The sequence below is a fragment of the Canis aureus genome, chromosome 1 (assembly GCF_053574225.1).
Source record: "Canis aureus isolate CA01 chromosome 1, VMU_Caureus_v.1.0, whole genome shotgun sequence".
In the NCBI taxonomy this organism is placed as follows: Eukaryota; Metazoa; Chordata; class Mammalia; order Carnivora; family Canidae; genus Canis; species Canis aureus.
In genome coordinates, this window is record NC_135611.1 from 17195212 (window position 1) to 17219088 (window position 23877).

At 47.8% G+C, this 23877-nt stretch overlaps 1 protein-coding gene across 1 annotated transcript in view; it reads left to right on the top strand.

The window, feature by feature from the left end:
* Window positions 1-23877, top strand: part of CCBE1 (collagen and calcium binding EGF domains 1) — a 226970-nt gene that overhangs the window by 193086 nt on the left and 10007 nt on the right. Inside the window, exons 3-7 of the mRNA XM_077891458.1 lie at window positions 779-831; window positions 4932-5066; window positions 7274-7426; window positions 16816-16919; window positions 22727-22847. Of these exons, the coding sequence (XP_077747584.1) occupies window positions 779-831; window positions 4932-5066; window positions 7274-7426; window positions 16816-16919; window positions 22727-22847 (566 nt within the window). The remainder of the gene's footprint in view (window positions 1-778; window positions 832-4931; window positions 5067-7273; window positions 7427-16815; window positions 16920-22726; window positions 22848-23877) is intronic.

Genomic DNA, 23877 nt, shown 5'->3' on the forward strand with positions numbered 1-23877 from the left:
AATTGCCTATTTGCTGTTTTTTTAATTCAGATAATTTAGATACCTTTCAGTAACTTCTGTGGTACAGGTATAAAGCAAGCATTCAAATAGGGGGTTAGAATCATTGGGCTCCCAGCCTCAGTCTTAATAATAATTAGTTACCTAATTGTTATTACAATTAAACATCATTATAATTATCTAGTTATTATTAACTAATTGTTATAATTAGCAAGTCATGTGAATCCCTGGCTTGGAGGAAGAGGAGCCTGGCCAGCCTCAAAGTTCTGTTATATCCTCTAGGCCTCCCCTCATCTGATACAAGTATCTTGAAGTCTCTGCGTTAATCCACTTCATAGGATTCAAGTGATTAAACTCCTATATTACGTGGTGAAAAGGACATCCTGCCGTTGGAAGATGTGGCCATGTGATATTGATTATCTTTCCCCTTTTTATCTCCACTTCCCTTAAAAATACACTATGCCTTCTTTCGCTTATGCCTCACTTTTTCCTGGGCACAAGTCATTCGATAACTGAAAAGAATTCTATTTTTAATCTAACCTCCCATTTAAAATACATTTTTGGGGATCCCTGGGTGGCGCAGTGGTTTGGCGCCTGCCTTTGGCCCAGGGCGTGATCCTGGAGACCCGGGATCGAATCCCACGTCGGGCTCCCGGTGCATGGAGCCTGCTTCTCCCTCTGCCTATGTCTCTGCCTCTCTCTCTTTCTATCTCTGTGACTATCATAAATAAATAAAAATTTTAAAAAAAGATTTTAAAATACATTTTTGTTTGTCTCTTAGGAAAAAATGCTGCAAAGGGTATAAATTTGTTCTTGGACAATGCATCCCAGAAGGTATGTAATATAAAAGATTATGTCTTCTCACCTTGTTTGTGACTAACCCTTAGGGGTCTATAAAGTTCAGATGTACATAGAATGTATGTGGGTTATCTGCGTGTAATTTCAGGTTTCTCTGACATTAAATTTTTCTAGCACCTGTTTGGTTACCTGTAGCATGTTCTAGCTAAATCATTACACAACTTATAGATTAATTCTCGTATTTCAGGTTTTAAGCTGAAGGGGCTGTATTTCCCTAACCAGCATTTCATACAGAGAACACAAGCATCCTCCCCGACCTCTCTGTGCTTTTCAGATGCTAGACTCAAAGCCCCTTCAAGCACTGTGCTCAGCCCAGCACTAAAGAGGCAGAGCAGTGTAAGACATGTATCCAGCCCTCAAGGCACATACCTGTCTATACCCCGTGGTATAAACAGCATGGAATCTGACCTGAATTTTAATTACATTTTCCATATTGCCTTAGTCCATTCTGGCTGCTGTAACAAAAGTTCCATAATCTGGTAAACAACAAACATATATTTCTTATGTAATTCTGGAGGCTTAAGTCTAAGACCAAGACCCTGGAAAACCCTATGTCTGGTGAGAGCTTCCTGGTTCATAGATAGCCATCTTCTTGCTATGTCCTTATGGGGCAGAAGGGCAAGGGAGCTCTCTGGGGTTTCTTTTATAAATGCACCAGGTCCATTCATGAAGGCTCTACCCTCATGACCTATGTACCTCCCAAAGGCCCCATCTCCTAATACCGTCACCTTGGAGGTTAGGATTTCAACATACAAATTTCAAGAGGACACCAGGATTAAGTCTGTAACACGCACCTATCTCAGTTTTTGTGGGAAGGTATTAGTACTTGACTCATGGTGGTTTTAAGAATATTACCACATGTGAAGTACTTGGAACAGAAACTGGCTCTTACTAGGCACTAGATGAATGGTGGTTCCTGCTCTTGTTTTTGATGATAACCACAACATGTGTGGCGGAGGCATTCAGGGAAGCAGTGTCTGGAACAGGCACATAGCACAGAGGACCAGAGCAGTCAGAGGCAGTCTCAGGAAAGAGGAGGACCTAACTGATCAAGGAAGGCTGCCCAGAACCTGGACAAGCAGGAGGAAAAGAGCTGCAAAGGGTTCCCAGTGCCGATCCAGAAAACGTGAACTATTTGGAGAGTGTGAGATTAATTTGCCTGGGGCTGGGGAGAGAAGGCTGGGTAATGAGAAATAGGTTTCTGTCACCCAAGAAGCCAGGTCTCTGTGGACGACCAGGCTCCCGGCCAAGCCAGCTCATGTTGCTTTATCTCCTAGAGGGCAGTTTCTTTGTCTCAGCTGGAAATAAATGAATCCTCCCTGTGTATTGCTGTCTTCAGTGAAATGGTGGAAGAGTTCACCAAACCACTGCTGGGACCCCTGAGAGAGCTGCTTTAGGAAGGTTGGTTAGGAAATCACTTTACATATGATGGTTTATGTGGCCTTGGGCCTCTCCGAGACTGAATTTCTCACCACCAGTCAATTCTGTTGGTTAGAACTTGGTGAGGGAAAAAAAAGACCCCACAAAGGTAAAAATAATTGCATTTTTTTTTATAAGCCAGCTTTTCTCCACCCGCAGCTGTGTCCTTTATATTTCAATTTGGCAGATACTAAGAAAACTAAGTTTGGGCCAGTCAGTGTAAGATCCCAGCTAAAGACCTTGCCCAACCTAAATAAAAACACATTACATGGGTACCACATACTTAGAGTTTCTTTAAATATGAGGTCGTGTTTCAAACATCAGAGCCTGAAAGTAGTCTCCCTTCACCCTCAAGTGAGTCTGTGACACCTGTGATCAATGTAGCCTTGCCGTAACTCTCTGCTGTGTTGGTGTCACTAGAACACTTAAGTGTTTTAATCTGTGGGAATAAAGGGGGAGAGGTTCTTACTCAATATCTCTTTAATCATAAAGATTTCCATTACCAGGAATGCAAAGTATAAAACTAAAATTTCAGAAAAGATAGTGTATTAGTTAGGATTGCTCAGAGAAACAGAGGGAGGTTTATTTAAAAGAATTACTTGACAAGATTGTGGAGGCTGGCAAATCAGAAGTCCCTAGGTAAGGCTGGAGACCCAGAAGAAAGTCACAATTTGAGTCAGAAGGCCGTCTACCCCCAAAATTCCCTCTTCCTTGGGGAAGTCTTTTTTCTATTAAGGCCTTCAACTGATTGAAAGGGCCCACCAACATTTTCGAGGGCAATCTGCTTTATTCAGACTCTACTGAATTAAATGTTGATCCTATCTAAAAAAAAAAAAGAGAGAGAGAGAGAGAGATCTCCATGGAAACATTTAGAATATGCTCAACCCAGTATCTCTGTATGGTGATCTGGTCACATTGACACATAAAATTAGTCATCACAGGTAGTGAAGAGACTAGAATTTTTAAACAAATATGCTGAGTAGAAGCTGCAATTTAGAAGAGTGTTGTTGCCTCAATTGTTGCCCTAAGGTAGAAGTCAACAACCTATGGCCAAATCTGACCCACTGCCTATCTTTGTAAATAAAGCTTTATTGAAACACGACCACACTCATGCACTTGTGTATTACCTAGGCTGCTTTTGCTCTGCCACAGCAGAGCTGAGTAGTGGTTGCCAACCAGATATATTTTGCCAAGCCCTGCTGTATTATTTTGATTGGCTAGGTGATAGAATAATCTGATTTGTTCTAGTTCAACAGTTATTAATTGAGCATAAACTGTCGGAAGAGAGTAGTGCCAGTTACTCCAGGGGACACAGCCCTTGCCAGATACCCAAACACTCATAAGAGCTACTCATAAAGGAAGCAGAAGAGCAGGTTAAGCTTTTACTGTGTGTCTGGCACTGCGCTTAGTGCATCATCCAAGCTAACCTTCATAAAAGCACCATAAGGTCAGGATTACTGTCACCCCTAGTTTATAGGTGAGAGGATGAGGCTTAAAGGACTCGAAGTCACACAGATAGTCACAGTCTTGGGAGGGTTGGGTGCAGAACCCATACTCTTCATCATAATGCTGCATGCCTCCTGGCCGGGGGCCTGGGACAGAGTAGGCATTCTGCAAAAAAGGCAGAGCATGGGAGCAAGAGAAAGAAACGTATAGAGCAGGAAACATTGGCTGCCTAGAGGGGATACTGAATTAAGGAAACCAGGTTTGACCAAGAACACCCACAGGAAAAGCAGGCCTGGCATCACAGTTATAGGGCAAAGGATGGAGCACGGGCAGCTCTCTGGGTCATCATGAGAATGGCGTGACCCTCGCCACGCTGACCCCGCCTGCACTAGAGGCTGATGGGCCCGTGCACTCCACCGTCCTGTGCGGCGGAACAGAGCCAGGCTGACTCCGCATCTGAGGATCATTCATCTGTCAGCGCCCGGGGAAGATAGCCCAGTGATGCAGATGCTGGATCTAGTGTGGAGGTAAAGGTGCAGCCTGAGCTCCTGACTCAGAGCCACATCCCTTCAGAGGCTCATTAAAGATCAGTTTGTAAGGACTGGGAGGAGGACAGGCTCTAATTCTTTTCAAGTAATAGGGCTTCTAGAGCTCTCCAGCTGTTCCCAGCTCCTCCTGGGAACAGGACCGAGCCCCGGCACGCACACACACACCCCTGCAGGGCACAAAGGCACCAACCCTGCATCACTCACACGTGTTCCAAAGCCTCCCTCACCCTCCTCCTAGCCTGTGTGACTTCAGCCCTCGCTCCCACGTTATGGTGCCCACGCCCCCCACCAGGGCCAGCTGTTCTTCAGTGCTCATCTGGAAGAAATTCCCTGTCTGGACCACAGCTGGTGAAAAAGACCAGACAGGCCCCCAGTTACTGCTGCATGGCCTGGCCATCTAGAGCGTCTTGGTTTTCTAGATGAGTGGCGGACCCCAGGAGATGAGGAGGTGACCTGGGGAAGCATCACAAGTGACGTCTGCCTTCAACCACGGCCAGGCCGAGCACCAAGTTCCCCATCGTGGGACTTTCAAGAGTTAGCGCCCATCCAAACGTGCAGTTCCCCAGCAGGCTGCAGCCCAATCAGGTCTGGCCCAGGCCCAGGGTCACCGCCCGGGCTGCTGAGGGACTGTGGCCGACGTGAGCTCACGCTTGTCTTTTTCAGATTACGACGTGTGTGCCGAGGCTCCCTGTGAACAGCAGTGCACAGATAACTTCGGCCGAGTGCTGTGTACCTGCTACCCCGGGTACCGCTACGATCGGGAGCGACACCGGAGGCGCGAGAAGCCCTACTGCCTGGGTGTGTTGGCATCGTGGGCCGATTTCCCAGCTCCTGGGATTCTGTCCTTTGTTGGATAGTCCCCATCACTGTGGACCAGCTCTCCGGAGCTGCTTTGACCTTCGGTTCTCACCTTAGGTCCAGATACTCAGCGTCGTGCTGGCTGTCACTGCCTTTCGCTGTGACTGATCCAACAAGCCGTGGCCAAGGCATCCTTCAGGGAGCTGGTCCCAGTCGGATCCTAATAGGCAGTGATATATGAGGGCAGGAGAAAGGGAACATTAGCAAGTGAAAACGAGAACAATGTCAAACAGAATATAAGCGGGCAGGAACGTAAAAACACAGAGAGCCAGGAACCCAAATGTTCCCGAAGACCAGGCGGGGAGGCTGGGAACGAGGGAGGGGCCGTGTGGCAGTCAGATTGGAAGTGGGTCAGAAGGAGCTGCAGCCGGCCACCTGGACCACAGCTGGGCGAGCCTAGCACCGTCCCTTGCCCCCAGCCCCCTGCGAGGGTGATGGTAACTGTCCCCTGGAGCCACACGTTTCCAAGCGTGGTCAGTCTGTGGCTAACCTGCCTCGGAAACGTCTGCAGTTCTTGCGTTTAAAAAAAGATGCCTGGCCTGGCCTCCAGAGCCTGAGGGCGGATCCAGAAATCTGCTTTTATACAATTGTCTCTAGTGACTCCCGTGCAGGGTCAAGTTTGAGGACCAGCTGGAGGATGAACCGAGGAGCCAGGTGGTCCCAAGTGGAGAATAAGCGAGTGGTGATGTGCGCCCCCCTTCTCCGCCCCAGCTGGGGCTCCAGAGAGCACTGTGGAAGAGAAGCTCTAGGCCTTAGCCTCCTAGCCTCTCCCCCAGTGGCTCCTGTGGTAGCACCCCACCCCCCAGAGAAGAGGATCGAGACCACGAAGTGCCTGCCACGGGGCCCAGTGTGCCTCCTACAGAGAGCGCGGCGCACGTTCTGATCCCCTGAGGTTCCAGGCACAGGGCTGCTCCTTTCAGTTTGCGGAGCTTCGAGCTTCGGTACTCCCTGCCTCCCATCTGGGGATCCACAAGACTGGCATTCTGCCAAGAATTCCATCTATTTCTCTCCTTTCACCCTCCTCCTCCCTCCTCTGGACAGAGGCAGCTTCACACTTAGGTTTAGGGCAGAGGCACGCGAAGAAAAGTGTTCAGCCTGAGGAATTGCAGAGGTGAATCCAGCTGTGCCACGTAGTCCGCAGATGACATAGTACCTGCTGCCGGGGCACGTGCAGCTGGCCGCACATGGGGGCTGCCATGGGGGGGTCGGGGGATCCCGGGCGCAGAGAGCGGCACTGCAAGACGTGCAGGGCTGAGTTCTGTGCATCTGCCACGTGGGCACGGTCAGGACTGAGTGTCATGCGCCCCCTCCTCCCCCACTGCCACCTGATGTATTCAACCAGGGAGCAGGAAACAGACTGGGGCCTCGCTCCCTCCCCTGGTGGAAAACAGTTTTGCTTCCACCCCACTCGGTAAGCGGGCAAGTCTGTGATGTGCACGGTGTCTGTGGACTCTGACGGGTCCCGTGATGGATGGTGTCGTGGCTCATTGCCACAGCTGCCCAGCAGTCCATCTGGATCACTGATGACACCAAAATTTCCTGGGAAAACTCTCCATTAGACCCATTGGGACTATGGTTTTTTTTCCCCCAGAAGTGGCTTTTCCCAGGTTTCATTACATCTCTTAACTGGGAAGGAGCCAGTCCTAACTGACCTTGGATCACCATCCTGCTGCTCAGAACCAAGAGCCATAAAGGGGTGGAGGTGGGGGAGACCCTCGGGCCCCAGGGGTCCTTGCAGAAAAGCCTGGCTCTGATGCTTGCTCTTCAAAGAGTGTTGCCCTCAATCGTCTCATTGCCTCTTCCGAGGAGCCCAGCCTAGTATTTAGGGCCAGTGTTATCATCATGTTTTGTAGATGGGAATTTCGAAGGCTAGTAACACCTGCCCCAAGCCACACGACTTGGTGGTGGCAAAGCCACAACCAGAAACCCCGTCACTGATCAGCTTGCCACCATGGGGACACTGCCCGAGGCCTCCCTGTCATGCTGGCTCCTGTGTCTAATGTCCTGCTCTAGTCCAGCCTCCTCTGATCGAGGCTGGCAAAGTGCCCTGGGCAAGCATCCACGGGATGGCCACACCTAATGCCACCTGTCGTGTTGGAAGAGAGGTCTCTGAAACAGAGTATTCTCTGCCTTTGGTCCAAACCCAGATATCGACGAGTGTGCCACCAGCAACGAGACGCTGTGTGCACACATGTGCATCAACACCGTGGGCAGCTACCGCTGTGAATGCCGGGAGGGTTACATCCAGGAGGACGATGGGAGAACGTGCACCAGGGGAGACAAATACCCCAACGACACCGGTGAGTAGGGCAGACAGTGTTACCCCCATAGATAGGAAGCCCCTGGGAGCCCACCAGGGCGTTTAGCCACTGACATTAATCCGTGGGCCAGCTTGAAAATCGGCAAAAGAAAGGGAGCGGCGGGCAGGAAGGGGCACTTGCATGAATATTGGCAGGTGGGATCTGGGTAGGAGGGGGGGTAGGGCACATCAGGTCGAGCCCCAGTGGAGCAAAGCCTGTTAGCAGTGAGGACTGCGAGCTGGTGTGTATCGGGAAGCTCTCCACCCAGTGGAGGTGGTGTGCTCATGCAGAAGGCAGTAGAGCTTAGCTGCGTGCTGAGACCAAACTCAGGTGACCAGAGAAGAGCCCAGAACCCCTGTGTTCTCAGAGAACAGGCGAGCGATAGGAAACATTTCTGCATCACGTAACCATGTATATCAATGCCGCTTAACGTACAGCCCAAGCCTCATGCCTGCCTAGAACCATGCGTTCCTCGGTTCATGATTGGATGAAAACACAAGTTGGGTCTTTAGCCATTTCTATACCCATTTCATAGACATTTTGTCTAAATCTAACGATCAATGCTTGTGTTTTGCCTTATTTTCCTAATTGGTTTTTACTGTGTTTTGCAAATACGGTCCACAGTGAAGTGCAACAGTGTTAAAAGCTGGCCTTTGCAGAGTTTGAGCAGCTGATCTGCACGGCGTCACCCCGATTGAGCTGATGTGTCTGTCACTCAGGGATGTGATCAGCTCCGATGTTGGGTTACGCCTTTAAGTCTGGAGGAAGGAGCCCTCGTGCTCCTGTATCCGACACTCACAGGCTGGGAGGCTGCTCCCATCTTCCCGTGCTTGCTCGGGGCACAGCTCTTCCCCACTTCCCTCGGCAGGGGAGGTGGCGGGATGCTGTCGTCGGGAGAGGCTGGCTGGGCCTTGGGCCGTGTCTGACCCAGGAGGGGCAGGGCGCCCCGGGCAGATCACATGGACCACGAAGGAAGGGGGATGGGAAGGCCAAAGGGTCTGAGCCCCCGGGAGATGGTTCTTGGGTGTAGCCTGAAATTTGCCATCAGCTGAGGACAGCGAACAGCTGCGCGACAGCTGCCTCGCATGGAAAATCTACAAAGCAAAATTCTGAGAACAAGCGGGTTGAGTCATGAGGAAGCCACCATATTAGAAGTAGATGCAAAATGCGTCTGGAGCCAGCCCAGGATGGGGCAATCTGGAATAATGTGAATGAATCAGAGGGCTTGGTGACACTTCTTCAAGTCTAAAGCATGCAGGGCCTGCGTGCCCAGAGGTGCCTAAAGCAGGGGTGAACAGTCTTTTTGGCAGAAGGGTTGATTGAGGAAAAATATTTGCAGGCCCTTTTTGGTTTTTTAATTCAAAATTAAAACCAGTTCATTTTTGTCCCATGGTGGAGGAGGGGCAGGGCGTGCAACTTACCCATTTGATCGTCTCCTTTGTTGAGAGGGAGATAGTCCTTTGACAAATGAGGGGCGGCCTTATAGCCGCTGACATTAATTCGTGGGCCAACTTGAAAATTAGCAACACCTAAGCAGTTTTCTAAGTTTTGATTTTGGAATTGGATTTCCAGCTATGCTCTGAGCCAGGAAGCACAGGGGCTGTGCGGGCAACTTGGCCTGGCACCTCCTGGTCTCTTTGCCTTACATTTCTTTTCAGACGAACCCTATTTACTGGGGCGTGAGGGGCAGCGCTGAGCAACCCAACGTAGACCTTAACCATCAGAAACCACAACAAACACTTCCTACGTAACTGTCACGGTGGGGTTAGAGAGGAGGGATCTCCAAATAACAGGACCCGGCCTCACCCATGAGTGGTTCCCACCTGGTGGGGTGGGGTGGTCTGCCCGGAGACCTGGCCTCTAACTAGCAGAACCAGAGAAGCTGGATGGACCTTCCAGAGACAGTGTAAGAGTTTTACACTGAAGTGCACCTGTTCTATGGTCCCAGATGGCCTCCCTGTGTGGTACCCTAGGGAGGGCTCTTGCCAGAGCCCCAGGACAAGGTGGGCCTGGTGGGCCTCACCTCCTGCCCTGTGCTTTGGCAGTGTAGACCCAGATGGAGGCCCAGCAACAGAGCCGGATGCAAGAAGTCCTCCCGGAGTCTTTAAACGTAGCCGTCTATTGTGCTAGTCGGTCCTCCAGCCATAGTCCTCTGCTTCCTTCCCTGAGAAATGAATTGGGACTATTTAAACATTTTGGGTATAACACACAAAGTTGTAGTCTGAGACACCAAATTTGAGAGATCAAGAATTTTAAGTGAGGATCAGTTAGACTTTCAGGGCTGAGAATTCCGGGAAAAACTGAAGCAGTTGTAACTTATAAGGTATGTCGATATGCAACTTTTTTTCGCACCTTCTCTCATATTCCTTTCACTTAAAGATGACCTGTTTTTATCTCCATCATTTATAACAGCATGTCCCCACATTGCATTCGACTTAGCTTTGGGGTCTCGTGAGCTGCTAATAAGCCCTTCTTTCGTTAGAAGCATCTGCATTCAAACGTTTGGGGAAGAACACGTTCTGCGCCCACTTAAGGCTTCGTGGGCCAAGTGCTATGAGACGCTCAAAGAGATTGTCTTCGTCAAAAATGTTAATTTTGATCAAGCCTGAATTTCCCCCAGATTATTAAGAAAGGCCTATAAACATCTCACAGACAATAGTGTCCTGAAAAATATAATTTGGAAAATTCTAACTTATTAACATCAAAGGCCTGAAGCCCTGGGGTTGGACTTGGTAGGTCAGGGGCTTGGCTTTCAGGCAAAGACATCTTTATCACCAGGTGAAGCAGCCGAAAGTCCAGAGGGAAGCCATTTGCTGCAGATTGCAGAGGATCTGATGCACAAAAAGAGGGCAGGACTCCTCCATCCTGCCATACTCAGAGACCATTTGTCCCTGTTTTAGAGTGACTTCAATGGGAGGTGTCTTTCTGTTTGATTAGTGGTTATACCCTTGAGCTGTATTGTCACACAAAACTCATTTACAGATGAGCCTAGACTGCAAAATCCCTTTTCTCCTCTCTCCATCCTCCATCCAGTATAACAGCTACGAATAGTTTAAAAAAAAAAAAAAAAGCTAAAACAGCACTGTCTGTTGAATCACACTCCCTGCCGCCAACACCAGCATTAGAAACAGAATTTCTCAGTATTTTTCAGTTACCAGTGCCTATTGAAGTCACCACACATGCACATAGGTCTAGCATTTGTTTTTAGTATTTTACTAAGAAAAACATTCCAACTCCAGTAACCAAGGACATCAGGAGGCTAGGAGAGGAGGAATCCAGACCCATAATTAAAATTATGAGCAAGGACAGGAAAGTCATATGCCCTGAATGTTAGAATCATAACTCAAGCAATGGGCCACTGAGAAGGTGGGGGGCTGGCTTTGATGGTGCTGGCAACAAAAAGCAAGTGCCCTGGACGTGTTTCTTTGACAACTGCAATGCCGTGGAAAGTTCCTTGGCTTGGAGGTCAGGAGAGCTGGCAGCCAGAGCAGCTTCAGTATTAACCTCTGGTTGTCACTGGTTGGAGCACTGAATTGAGAGCAGGTTCCAGGCCCCAGCTTCCTGCTCTGTAGGAAGAGCAAGAACGTTGGGCTGGATGAGCTCTGAAGGCCCCCCTGTCCTCGCACATCTCTTCCACAATGTGATGGGATATAGCATGAGTCACATAAGCCCGGCCAGCCCTGTGAGCCCTAGTGTGGTCCTCATTTCTTTGTCCTCTGTCCCAGTGAGTGCCAAGGCTTCAAGACCTAAGCCGAGAACTTTCCTTACAATATCTAAAAGATGAATAATTAACATCCAGGTACTCAGCTCAGCAACAGGAAAAGTGAGGGGCCGGACGAGCCAAGCACCTAGAACATCACAGCCAGCTGAGCAGCTTCATCTGTTTAGGACTCATTAATACCTAATATTTCATCATGGTTATTTATTTTTTGATGAAGAGATAATGATTATTGAATACAAACACATGTGATCTAAAACCTTTCCCCCTCTTTTTTTTTAAAAAAACAAAAAACAAAAAAACTTTTATTGTCCAACGTCTGTGACATTATAGTCAGAGGAATTTAAGATCAAACACAACCTCAGCTCGCCATTAGAAAAGCGCGTGGAGAGCAGAGGGGCCTGGCCTCGAAAGTGCCCCCGACAGTTGAAAGGTTGCCATGTACACACAGGCATGGTGACACAAGCTGTCTGGCTACTAGGCAGGAATGGCATGCTCAGTCACTTTCTTTCTTTGAAAATATGTAGCTGGAGCCAGTTTAGGCACTCCAGGGAGTCTGTGTAGCACAGATGGGGAGACAAATTAAGGACATGTTGGCTCCGTAGTAATTAACTTACTGCTCTATTTTTCAACTTTTGTTTACTTTCTGATAGAGTGACCATGACCCCCAGCGTCCCTTAGTACAGTGTCAGGGATGGCCAGGTGTTTCATGTAACTTTCAAGTGCCACTAATCCATAGATCAGTGGTTCTCAACCTGGGGAGCTTTAAGTGCTGATACTGTTCCCTGGCTACACACCCCAGATGAGTTGGGGTGCAACATAGTGGGATTTTTTTTTAACACCCACCCCTGCCAGCCACCACCACCAAGAGGTTATAATGTGCCACCAGCATTGAGAACTGCTGCCAGGGCACAGACCTCCGCACCCAGCTTTTAAAAACAAACCTGCTTTGTTCATTTGTGACGTTGCCCGTATGAAATATGTTGAGAACATCCTTGAGTTTATTGAACTATTACTAACACAGTATCTAAGGAACTTTATTTCTAAGGCTTTTGACGGATAGCCTGCTCGACGGGAGTAAAAATTAGAGCTCTATGCCCCCATGTGGCTAATCAATAATAATGCACCTTTGAAACCTGAACTGGTTGGAGCAGAACGTTGAGCAATCCCTCACAGGGGCACGGACACAGTTCGAGATGCCCGGTGACTACAGCATGAATTGAGAGCACTGAAACCATGCAAAATCAGATGTCTCCCCAGATTTCTAAATGAATTCACATAGCGTACACAGGATTCTCTTAGCTCCACACTTGACATTACTATAGACAAATTGCGGGATAGACGAGCCCCAATTCAGAACAGATTGCATGTTCCAGGCCTATACACGCAGCTTATCTTCCAACCATCTGAGAGCTCTTTCCAAAGGATGATGTAAAGAGCCCTACCCCACATCTGTTATTTTGTAGGGAACTTAATACCCACAATAATTACATTTACGGAGCACTTGCCATGTACTGGGCTCTGTTCTAGGAACTTTCAGGTCTTATTTCATTGCTGCTATGGCAGTTACCCAGGTGATAAATGCCTTTGTCATTTTATTGCTTGAGAAACATGCCCAGAAGCTGTGGCTTCCAACCTAAAGGGTACTAAGTGGCAGCATCGGGATTTAAATTCTGATCACCTGACTCCACCAGAGCCTCTGCGCCTTGCTACTTTGCTCCATGTCTATGGACTGGATGGAGTTAACCTTGATGTCTGTGTTCTGGTAACTACACAAAGGGGCAGAGAACCCACCAGGCATTTTCAGACAAAAGTCCTTCCACGGAGCTTATTCTCCAGAGCAGTGATGGCTGAGCATACATGTACTTCAGGGTCCCTTGGAGGGTTTTGCTGGAACTTGTGCACTAGGCCCCGCTCCCAGGATTTCAGGTTTTCGAGAACAGATGCCCATGTGGTGATTGTGCTGCTGCTGGTCTGGCAAAGACACTTGAGAGCCACATCCCCAGAGCCTGCCAGAGAGTGCTCAGGTGTCCCAAACAGAATTCCCAAAAGCAGGCTTATTGCACCTCCACGATGCCAGATACAGAACCTGCAAGCGCCCAGCCTATGTACTCAGCACTCCGGAAGACCTGGAGCAAGTCACCTGTCTGTAGAGGAGATTGAACCAAAAACACATCAGTTCTAACAGTCCATGATCTCAGCGAAGTAGAGTCTAGAACCTGATAGGTTTATTCTTATTGTGAAAATATCAAGTTGCCTCCATCACACCAACACTTGGAAAATTCAAGTGTACAAAAGCAGAAAGGGAAAGACGGGCTTCTAACACTTGTTCACAATGGCCTGGCTCTGCCAACAAGGCTGGTTCCTTACAAGGGTCAATCACAAAATGTTAAATAGGTGTCCTCATCTATTTTGCATTCTCGATGCCTCACATGGCCTGGCAAATAGCAGATGCTCCATGGGTGGATAAGAGGGAGAAGGGGAGGGATAGATGAGTAGTAGGTGGATGAACAGACAAGTAGGTAAGCCAGAGAAGTGGATGAGAAGATGGGATGGACGAGAGAGGTGGGTTACAGGATGGGATTGTAGAAATCAACCAGCCGATGGTCTGGAATGGACAAATGTCCTCCAGCTGTCCTTCAGCACTAACAAATGTAATAAACCTGGAGCCAGGGTCCTCCGTTTACACAGGGGTCCACCCTTCTCTGCCGTCAGCACACCCAGAGTTGCTAAGGCTTCATCACCACCAAGTGGGCTCTTGCACAGAAATGCCCTTGTGTCACTCTGTTATGTTCGAGAGTGATCTAAATAACTCTAGTCCTCCTCATGTGAGTCACGTGAGTCCAAGCTCTGTAGGCAAGTAGGACTATGAATTGGCACATTAAGCAGGGATAAAGAGCCAAGAGGAAATTGCCTGATTTGTGGAAAAGGTGTTGGACTCAGATTCAGGAAACTTCAATCCTAAACCCACATCAGTCAACTTGCATGTGAGATGATTTTCAGAAAGTTGCCACATGTCAGTTTTACCTCATTCTGTTCCTGTTAATACTCTCCTTTAAGGATCCTGGGGTTATCAGCCAAAAGGACTGCAAGGGGCTTGGTGGGTTGAAGACTGTGCCAGGCACCGTGTCCCATGTATAGGACTAGCAGGTGGCATGCCAACTCTTTCACAGGCATTATCTCATTTCATCAACACAATAGCCCTGTGCAGTAGGAATTATTCTTCCAGTATTAAGGTTGAGGAGATCGGGGCTTATCAAAGTCGGATAACTTGCCCAAGATTCCTGAGCTAGTCAGTGAAAGTTCTGGGCTGTGTAGCCAGGATAATAGCCCTCAGGAGACCATGCTCTTAACCACTCCACTTTACCACCTCCAAGCAATTCCTTCCCTAGCCTCCTAATTCAACCCGATATTACACAGCTGCACTGAGCCAACATCACTCTGCAAGTGTAGCAATAGAACATGTAGATGGGGAAGCCACTGGTAGGACCATTAGCCTAGGAAGTGGGGATTAATGGGGTGGCCCTGTTACATCGAGTACAAATAGATTTAAAAAGAGACTGCCACTGTCCGTGGATCTAGGTGCCTTTCCTAATCACTCAAAATCTAAGCTATAGGTCAACCCTCTTGCTTCTAGTAACTTCGAGATGGAGCACTGCTTCACACCCTTGTGCCTGCTGGCTTGAGAGAGATGTTCCCAACGTGTGTGCTCCAAGCCTCAAGCCTCCCGTGAGGTGCAGGGATGGGGTGTGGCAGGTGAGCTCTGCATCTGTGCTGCAGGTGAACAGCCAGAAATTTCTGTTGCCAAGTTGCCCCCAGGCCCCCTCACCTCCCGAAGAGCAGAAACACCAGTCACCACATAGATCATCAAGCAGAAGATGGGCCCCATTGGAGCGGCAGTTAGCCAGGCTGCGTGGGGAAGGCTCATGTGAGCATGGGGCTGTCCTGATGTCCAGCGCACCCGTCAGTTTGCTAGGCCTGCCATAGACTGCCACCAGCTAGGTGCTTAAAGGACGGAAGTGTATCATGTCCATTCTGGGGGCTACGAGTCTGAGATCAGGTGTTGGTAGGGTTGGTTCCTTCTGAGGGCTGTGCAGGAGAATCTGCCCCATGCCCTCTCCTGGCTTCTGCCGGGGTTGCCAGCAATCCTTGGCATCCCTTGACTCCTGCTGCGTTACTTGATCTCTGCCTTCATCTTCGTGTGGCATCTTCCCTGGGTGCACATCAACGTCCTGATGTCTCTCCTCTTTGTAGGAATACCAGTCACGTTGATTATGGGCCCACCATAGGAGTAGGACTTCATCTTAACTCATTACATCAGCAATGACCCTATTTCTGAATAAGGTCACATCCTGAGGTCCTGGGGATTGGGGCTTCAACATACGAACTTTGGCAGGGAAACGGTTCAACCTATGACACTCTATTTCCCAGATATTGCATAGCACTCCCCAGGGAAGTTTAGAACACCCGCCATTTGGACACATGGTAACTGTCGCCTGATGTCAGGACTGTGGTATCTCTGTAGAGAGAGGACAGGCTTTGTGGAACGTCTGAACTGGGTCTTGATAGCTGATAGATTTCCATGAATGGAGACAAAAAGAGCTTCCCGGAAAAGGGGGAATAAGAAAAACACATGAGCCAAGAAGGACAAGAAGTGGCCTAGAGGGACATTGCTCAGATGTCCCCAGCTCCATTCCAGACAGCCAGGGTGGTTATCCACACACCCAGCCCAACCCCAAAGGCTTTCTGGGCTCGGCGTGCTTATACTTCCCTGGGTGTCAGACAGTCCTTCCCAACCTCAACAAAACCTTCGCACATCCTCCCTCTCACACCACTGACCTCTTTCACACACAGCCTGGTGGTCTGCACCTGCTCATCTCAGCAAGCGGAGCTCTAGGGCCCATCTCTCCAGCACACAGGCTCATGCAGCCCATTTCCATGCCAGTAAGCTGAGAGTTGTGTGAATTTTTGGCCACATTACCATTAAGCTCACCCATTCTTTCTTTAGCAAGATGTGATCTCACAAAAAAAGCTCTTGGAGTTTCCATTGCTGTACAAGGCAGCATTGGGAGCCCTCACAGTGGACAGCCAGACTGCCTCTCCTGGTGCCTGTCCCCCTTTACCCCAGGCAGGTATGTGCAGAGTACCTGGAACACTTCCCCTCCTGACTTCACACCTCCCTGGAGGGGTCAGTGCTCAGTCCTGATCTGGGGCCCCACCTGGCCTGGCTGTGCTCAATTTAAACAACTGGATTATCAGAGCTGTCAGAGACCAGCTTGGTGAGCCCTGCACCAGAGTCCCATGCCTGAGCTCGGGGGAAAATTTACAGTAGGCGAACACTGGCCCTAGGATGGGACTATAAATCAGGTCAGGTTGGTAGATCCCACCTCCTGAAAAACCCTGATGAAAGGGCCACGGTTCACATGTTCACATATGAAAGAGGAAGACACTGGGGTCCCTGAGTGGAAACAGCTGAATCCGGAGCCGGGATGGGGTGCCTGTGTCGCTCCCCTGACCCGGGTGCGGGGTCAGTGACCTGAGAACTGTAGAATCACCTGCCTCTCTCCTTGCGTGCCCCCCTCTTCCTCGGCGGACTGCCCTCTGCGATGCTCTTTCTGGGGCTGTCCTCCAGCCTCCCAAACCTTGAGCCACCCCCCCCGACCCCCCGCAGGGCACGAGGAGAAGTCTGAGAATGCGGTGGAAGCTGGAACCTGCTGTGCCACCTGCAAGGAGTTTCACCAGATGAAGCAGACGGTGCTGCAGCTGAAGCAGAAGGTACGTGCGGCCTCTGTCAGAGACAGTCACATAAAAGGAGGGGTTGACAGAGACGAAGAGGAAGGATGCTTAGAAACAATAAGAAAGTGAGTTGTCGCCCACAGTGTCCTCGAGCCTTCACTGAGGGTGGGGCCAGCTAGGTTTGAGGTTTGGCCCTGGACTTCACTTTGCCCACCCACCCGCAGAGCTGCCATCTAAAGGGCAACAAGATGACCAAGGCAGGAAAGGGATGGAGATTACCTAATTAAAACCTATTTAAAAAATAAATAAATAAATAAATAAAAATAAAACCTATTAAAACAGGATGTGAGGCAAGGGGTGCATGGTGAAGCCATAGGGAGGAGGAGCTAGGACTATTGCAACTTTTGGTGAAATTAATGGCCAGACACAGGGTCCTGGGGCAGACTTACACAATTCTGTCTCATCTAACATTTTGAGCATGTTTTCCAATAGAGGACGTCCTGCCTATAAACTTCCATAAGCTGATGATAAACTTCTGTAGCAGCTTGATTTTTCACATTGGAAAGCAGCCTTTTGGGTACCTCGTGTCTACAAGAATGAGGACTGACTGACCCACTTTATAAAAGGCTCCCACACATGCCTCAGAGAATATCAGATTTCTAGTAACATTGTTGTGCTGTGAGTAATGGCCCCGTGATGGATCTAGCGACCTGGTTTCTTGAAACTATCCTGGGCCTAGATCGATGGTACTTACTATACCTGAGTTCAGTCAATTTGGCAGTTTGTCAGCAATTCAGAAATTGTTCTTATGCTGATAAAACATAAACGTACTGCTTTGTTTGCTTAACTGCTTCTACCCGAGGCTCTTTGCACATCAAAGAGGATATATTGTCTGCTTGACTTTGTTATTCTAAAGGCCAAAGGGTAAGCACAGGACAATATTGCTTTTCCATGTTCAACAAACATTCAAGCAGCCCTTAATGAGAACCACAGCTACCAGGCAAAACAAGCAGATGGATTGGCGGAGAATGGCCTCGCTGGTCTTTCATGTGTTGTTGGCAAAGATCTATAGATGTATCCTGTAATCACGATCCTAAGAAGTCTGTGATCCAAAAAGGGGAACGGATGGAACACTTTGTAAGTGTAGCAGCGTGAACACAGAGATAAACACGTCCCACACACGTCCTCAGGTTAAAGTTGCATTGATACTCACATTTACTGAGCAAATCCAAAAAGGGTTCATGGAAGAAGTAAGTTTGCATTTCATAGGCCAGAGGATTAAGGTTTAGGGGAGGCAGTTGCTCAATATCTCAAGACCTAAAACTACTCTCTGCTTCCTCTCTTGGAGAGTTAAAAATCCAGGAGCTATACGGAAGCTTTTTCCATCCTGGATGATCATTAAAATAGTGCTACTAAACCTCACAAGTTGTTCAGAAATGCAGCTATTAAATCAGTATCTGGCTTTCCCTTAGCCTCCCTGGCTTTCACAGAATGTAGATTCTGAATCTACATTCTGTGAAAGAAATATTGAAAGAGTTGAAAATTTTGTTTGTATCATAATACTCGTCACCTTTAAAGACCTTGCTGTAGAGCTACATACAATCCAGTTGCAAGTACTTCTTAATACTCCAGTGACTGGTGCAGTAACTCTCATGCACTCAGCACTTTAATAGCTCTCATGAGGTTAACTCTCACATACTTAATACTCCAGAAGCTCGTGTGCAGTAACTCTCATGTGGTTGGTTGGACTGGAAATGGTCCACCTCGTACTGAATCCTACAAATGCATTGTGGCAAGGCTGAGCAAATGCTGGCATTCAGAGAACATTATGAAGAGCAACTCGTTTTTAAAGGCACCTGTTAGAATGTGTTGTATTCTGTAGTTTATGAAGCAGTCTTATATTTAGGATCTCATTTCATTCCTACCATGACCCTGTAAGAAAGACACAGAGGTCCTCAGAGAAGTAAAGTCACTGCCTAAGAGACAGGCTGGACTTCTGCTCCTGCCAGGTAGCAGAATTGTCCATTAGATTTTAACTTCATGTCATTATTACAGATGCCATCTGTTCTTCCAGAAAGAATATAGGAGATCTATCCAAATAAACTTTGGCCAAGAAGTAGGTACTGAGTGTCCTGGGCCCTAGCCAACCCCACAGTAGAAAAGAGTATGCAAACATGCTGAATTGCCCTGAGTATAGTCCGCAAAACCCCAACAGCGGGGGAACTCTACAGGGTAAGTGACCTGAGTTCTTTGGTGGGTAAATTGTAAGGAAAGGAAAGAAGAGGAACAGCAACTTGCAGATTAAAAGATCTATCATTTTTGTAAAAGAACAAGACTAAACCATAGTGTGTAGGCATGCATAGTCGGGTTATTTCTAAATTATCTTTAAAATATAGGAAGTGATTAAAATCAGGAATAGTGGTTACTTTTGGGGGGAAGGATGAGACTATGATTGGGTCAGAGCACATGAAGGGTGACTTCTGGTGAACGGCTAAGTTCCATTTTTTTACTTCAGTTTCGTTAAAAAGGTACTTGCCTTATCCTCATTTGCTAGGATGTAGATTTGTGGGGTTTCCGGGTTCTGTGCTTTTATCTCCCAATAAAAAGTTTTTTAAAATTGTATGCAGACCCCAGAGCTTCCAGCTCCATAATTTCTTCTTTGGTTTAGGGGATTGGTGGGGGGGAGGGGGGTACTGACTTGGCTAAAAAAAAAAAAAAAAAAACACAGAGAGATTTGGGAATAGGTAAAATATTTAACTCTAGAGAGCATGCCAGGCTTGTCAGCACTGAGGGAAAGTCTGAGACAAGGAGCCAGTTTTCTGAAAGCTCCTCATGTTCCTGCTGCATGGACTATTTGATTTGAGATGGGCACTGCTGCAGAATATGAATGATGACTCAGGGTTTGTTGAGCACTACTATGCCTTATGATGGACTGGGAGATAAGGGAGGTTGACAGACTGAGGAATCAAGTCCTGCCTTCATCAACTGTCTTATCTGGATAATCAAGCCAGTAGTGTGAGTCAGTGCCAGCTGCCACGTGGAAGGGGACAGAGAGAGCCTCTGAAGTTAGAGGTCAGTGCAATTTCAGAGGAGTGCGTGCATTTGCAGCCCGATGTCTGCGTTTGCACATTCTAGCACTGCCTTTAGTACCAGGCACATAAATGGCTTCACGATCGTTTGTGATTTCCCCTGCTACCTTGCTCTAGTTGCTCTGCAAAAGGGGCCTTCTCAGGATGTTGGGAAGACTAGTCCATTCTAAAGTGACTGTAGATGCTTTGCTGAGGATCACTGGTAATATTGAAAGGCAACTTGGTGTAGTGGTTAGGAGCACAGATTCCAGAACCATATAGGCTAAGTTTAAATCCTAGCCCCACTACAAGTTGGATGTATGCCCCTAGGGAAGCGACTTAATGTCTCTGTGCCTCCCTCCTATTGAAAGGGGATGACAATACTTTTTCTGTTTTCATGAAGATCAAATGAACTAACATTTATAAAGGACTTAAAACAGTATTCGATACTTAGAGCTTTGAATGTTTACCAAATAACATTTTTTTAAAGATTTGAGAGAGCACACCAGTGAACATGGGGGAGGGGCAGAGGGAGAGGATTTCAAGCAGAGCATGGGGGCATGGGCAGACAAAGAGAATCTTAAGCAGACTCCCCCTGAGTGCAGAGCCTGATGTGGAGCTCAATCTCTCAACCCTGAGATCATGACCTGAGCCCAAACCAAGAGTCGGAGGCTTAACTGACTGAGCCACCCAGGTGCCCCTAAATAACATTAATTATATGTCCGTACAAAGTGCTTTACAGGCAGCATCTACCTGATTTGTACCAACAACTCTATGAGGTAGATACTTTATTAGGAAAGCTCATATAAGATAATGATATTCGGGCAGCCCCAGTGGCACAGCAGTTTGGCGCCGCCTGCAGCCCAGGGCGTGATCCTGGAGACCAGGGATCAAGTCCCACGTCGGGCTCCCTGCATGGAGCCTGCTTCTCCTCTGCCTGTGTCTCTGCCTGTCGCTCTCACTCTGTGTCTCTCATGAATAAATCTTAAAAAAAAAAAAAAAAAGATAATGATATTCATGATTCTATCAGTTGGAATCTAGGAGAAATGTAGACCCTTCCTATATTACTATGACCTTCACAAATACCTGCATCCCCCAAGCCCATCCTCTGCTGTATTTTATGCAGCAAGTCAAGACAGGGACCATGGCGACCTGCCTCCAAAACAGTAGGACCTTTACTTTCCACTCATCCTGCTGATGTGTAGAGGAACTGAAGGGAGCCAGGTTGTAATTACCCAGCATTAAGTCATCCAGGAAACAGAGGTTGACATTTACTGGATCACCTGACAGCTTTTCTAAGGGAGTAAAGAGAGCTGAACGTGCAGGTCTCATCTTCCAGGCTTGATCTCTCAGATCCAAAGATGGCTGTCTGGCATCAGAGCATTCTAAGGCTAGGGATGAGCTTTGCCATGTGCCTTCTCCTGGCCTCTGTTGCTCTGTGGATACAGGGTTTCCAAGCAGGGCCCCCTCCAAGAGGATGTGGGGACAAGTAGAACATGTTCCAAAAAATCTCAGAGAGACTTGGTTTTTACTGAACTCCAGGATCCAGCCTAAGTCTTCTGGAGGGGGTAGCTGTGCCCCTCAGAAATGTGCCTTTCCCCACCTGACTTGGCACTTTTCAAATTAGCTTCTTGAAAGAAAGAGACTGCAACTACCATTTATTGAGCCACTTAGTATGTCCCAGGTCCTGTCCTGGGCACCTAACCTACAGGATCCAGTAGCAAACAGTGACCGTCATGGAAAAATATGTCCGCAATGACAGTCCTACCTTCAAAAGGTGGAGGCTAACTTCCAGTCTCTGAGTGTGAGCTGTACGTAGACTCACCTCCAGTAACTAGAAAATGATGGAAGTGATGGTGTGTAACCCTCACTATGGTGGTTACACACCGTAACACAAACCATATCTATGGTTTCCCATTAAATCTCCACAACTGTAAAGGTGGCTGGTGATGTTCCCTTTTATTGGTGAGGAAGTAGAGATTCATAATATTCAGCTCACCCATAAGATTCACACAGCGTCCCTGACCTCAAGGAATGTGAAGGTTATTTGTCTGGGTGGCGCCTCCAGCTTCCCCTAGAGTGAGCTACCTGCAACCCAGGAGGGAAAGTGAAGAGGAAGCCATGGTGCCTTTTATGCCCTCATCACAGAAGTTACACACCATCACTTCCATCATTTTCTAGTTACTGGAGGTGAGTCTCTAAGTACAGCTCACACTCAGAGGGTGGAAGTTAGCCTCCACCTTTTGAAGGTAGGACTGTCATTGCGGACATATTTTTCCATGACGGTCACTGTTTGCTACTGGATCCCCAACAGCTGAGTGTCTAGATGTACCATAAGCCAAATTCTTGGTCCTGGCTCCCAAGGCTGAGGGGCGTCTAAGAGCAAGGACCATGTGTTGAGCACCATTGTCACCTTAGAACCAAGCACAGGGCCTGGCACAGGGTAAGTACTAAATAAAGTAATTAACACATTGAAAGTCTTAAACAAACAGAACCTATCCATTATGGTAATAATGAGTAATGATGATGTCTGGGCTATCTGGAGGCTATCCAGGTTTGTCCACTAACCAGCCAAGTGATCTCATACAAGTGATTTTCACTGGAAGGCCTCTGGATTTGGAAGGGGATTTCTACAGCTCCTTTGAGTTCTAACAGGCTCAGATGGAGGGGAAGTGACCACAAAAAGAATTTGCAGGCTCTGCAGACACACAGATGCGAACAAATCTCCCTGGCACTGGAGTCATCCCTTCCTGACCGTGGATCCCTTTCTCTTTACAGATTGCCCTGCTCCCCAACAGTGCTGCCGACCTAGGCAAGTACATCACTGGCAACAAGGTGCTGGCCTCAAACGCCTACCTTCCAGGACCCCCTGGGCTGCCTGGTGGCCAAGGCCCTCCTGGTGAGTGGGGAGGAGGGCAGAGGATGGTGACAGAGCCACCAGCCAAAGCCTGCCGGGAGCTCACATGAGCGCGGGCTGGACCAAATTCAGCCTCCGTGGGTGAGGGCAGCCACAGGAATCCAGGGGGCTCCCACACCTATGTTATGAGAAGCCTGGGGGAATTGGGTCCCCAAGCCTAAAAAGCCCTCATAACCAGGAGAGATCTGGAAGAAGGAGGTCATTGTCCTGGGCATGGGTAAGATTTTTAACATTTTAAGTTACTGAGAAACAAAATGAAGACTTATTTTTAATGGTAACATACAAAAATAGAACTGGGTGAGGAACCCCCAGGGCACGTCAGCCAGCTGTAACCACTTATGGCCAGCCTTGTTTCTGCTTATTCCTCAATCTTATTTCCTCCTTCCCCTATTATTTGTGAACACACTCACATCTGTATTTCTTTATATATTTTTCTTTGTTAAGTCAGCGTTATTGAGATACAATTAAATATAGTGAAACGTACCCCCTTTAAATCACATTTCAACAAGTTCTGACGAATATATACATCCTATATCAAGCCCATTCTAACCACTGCCATATATCTACATCAAGATATAGAATAGTTGCATTACCCCAGAAAGTTCCCTGTGCCCCTTTGCAATGTACTTCTCTGCTTCTAACTGTAGAGAACCACTGACCTGCTTTCTAACTACTTTTATCTGTTCTAGAACTTCAGAGCAATGGAATCTCATCATAGGTTTTCTTTTTGTCTGGCTTTTTGTGTTCAACATATTATTTTAGAGATTTCACCCTCATCCCTTGAAGAAAATCCCAAATGTCCTATTGTTCCATCAGGAAATACACAATGAGAACTTTAAAAAATAGTTACATGATATTTTCTATTTTATTATGAGTCCCTCTCCATAGATTGATCAACGGACTCTTATCCACATCAGTAAAGGAAATGATATTAGTGTGAGCAGATGATTCTAGAACATGGAGTATCTTATCCCTGATTATCATTGCTAAGTGGTGTACTAGGTGTTCTGAA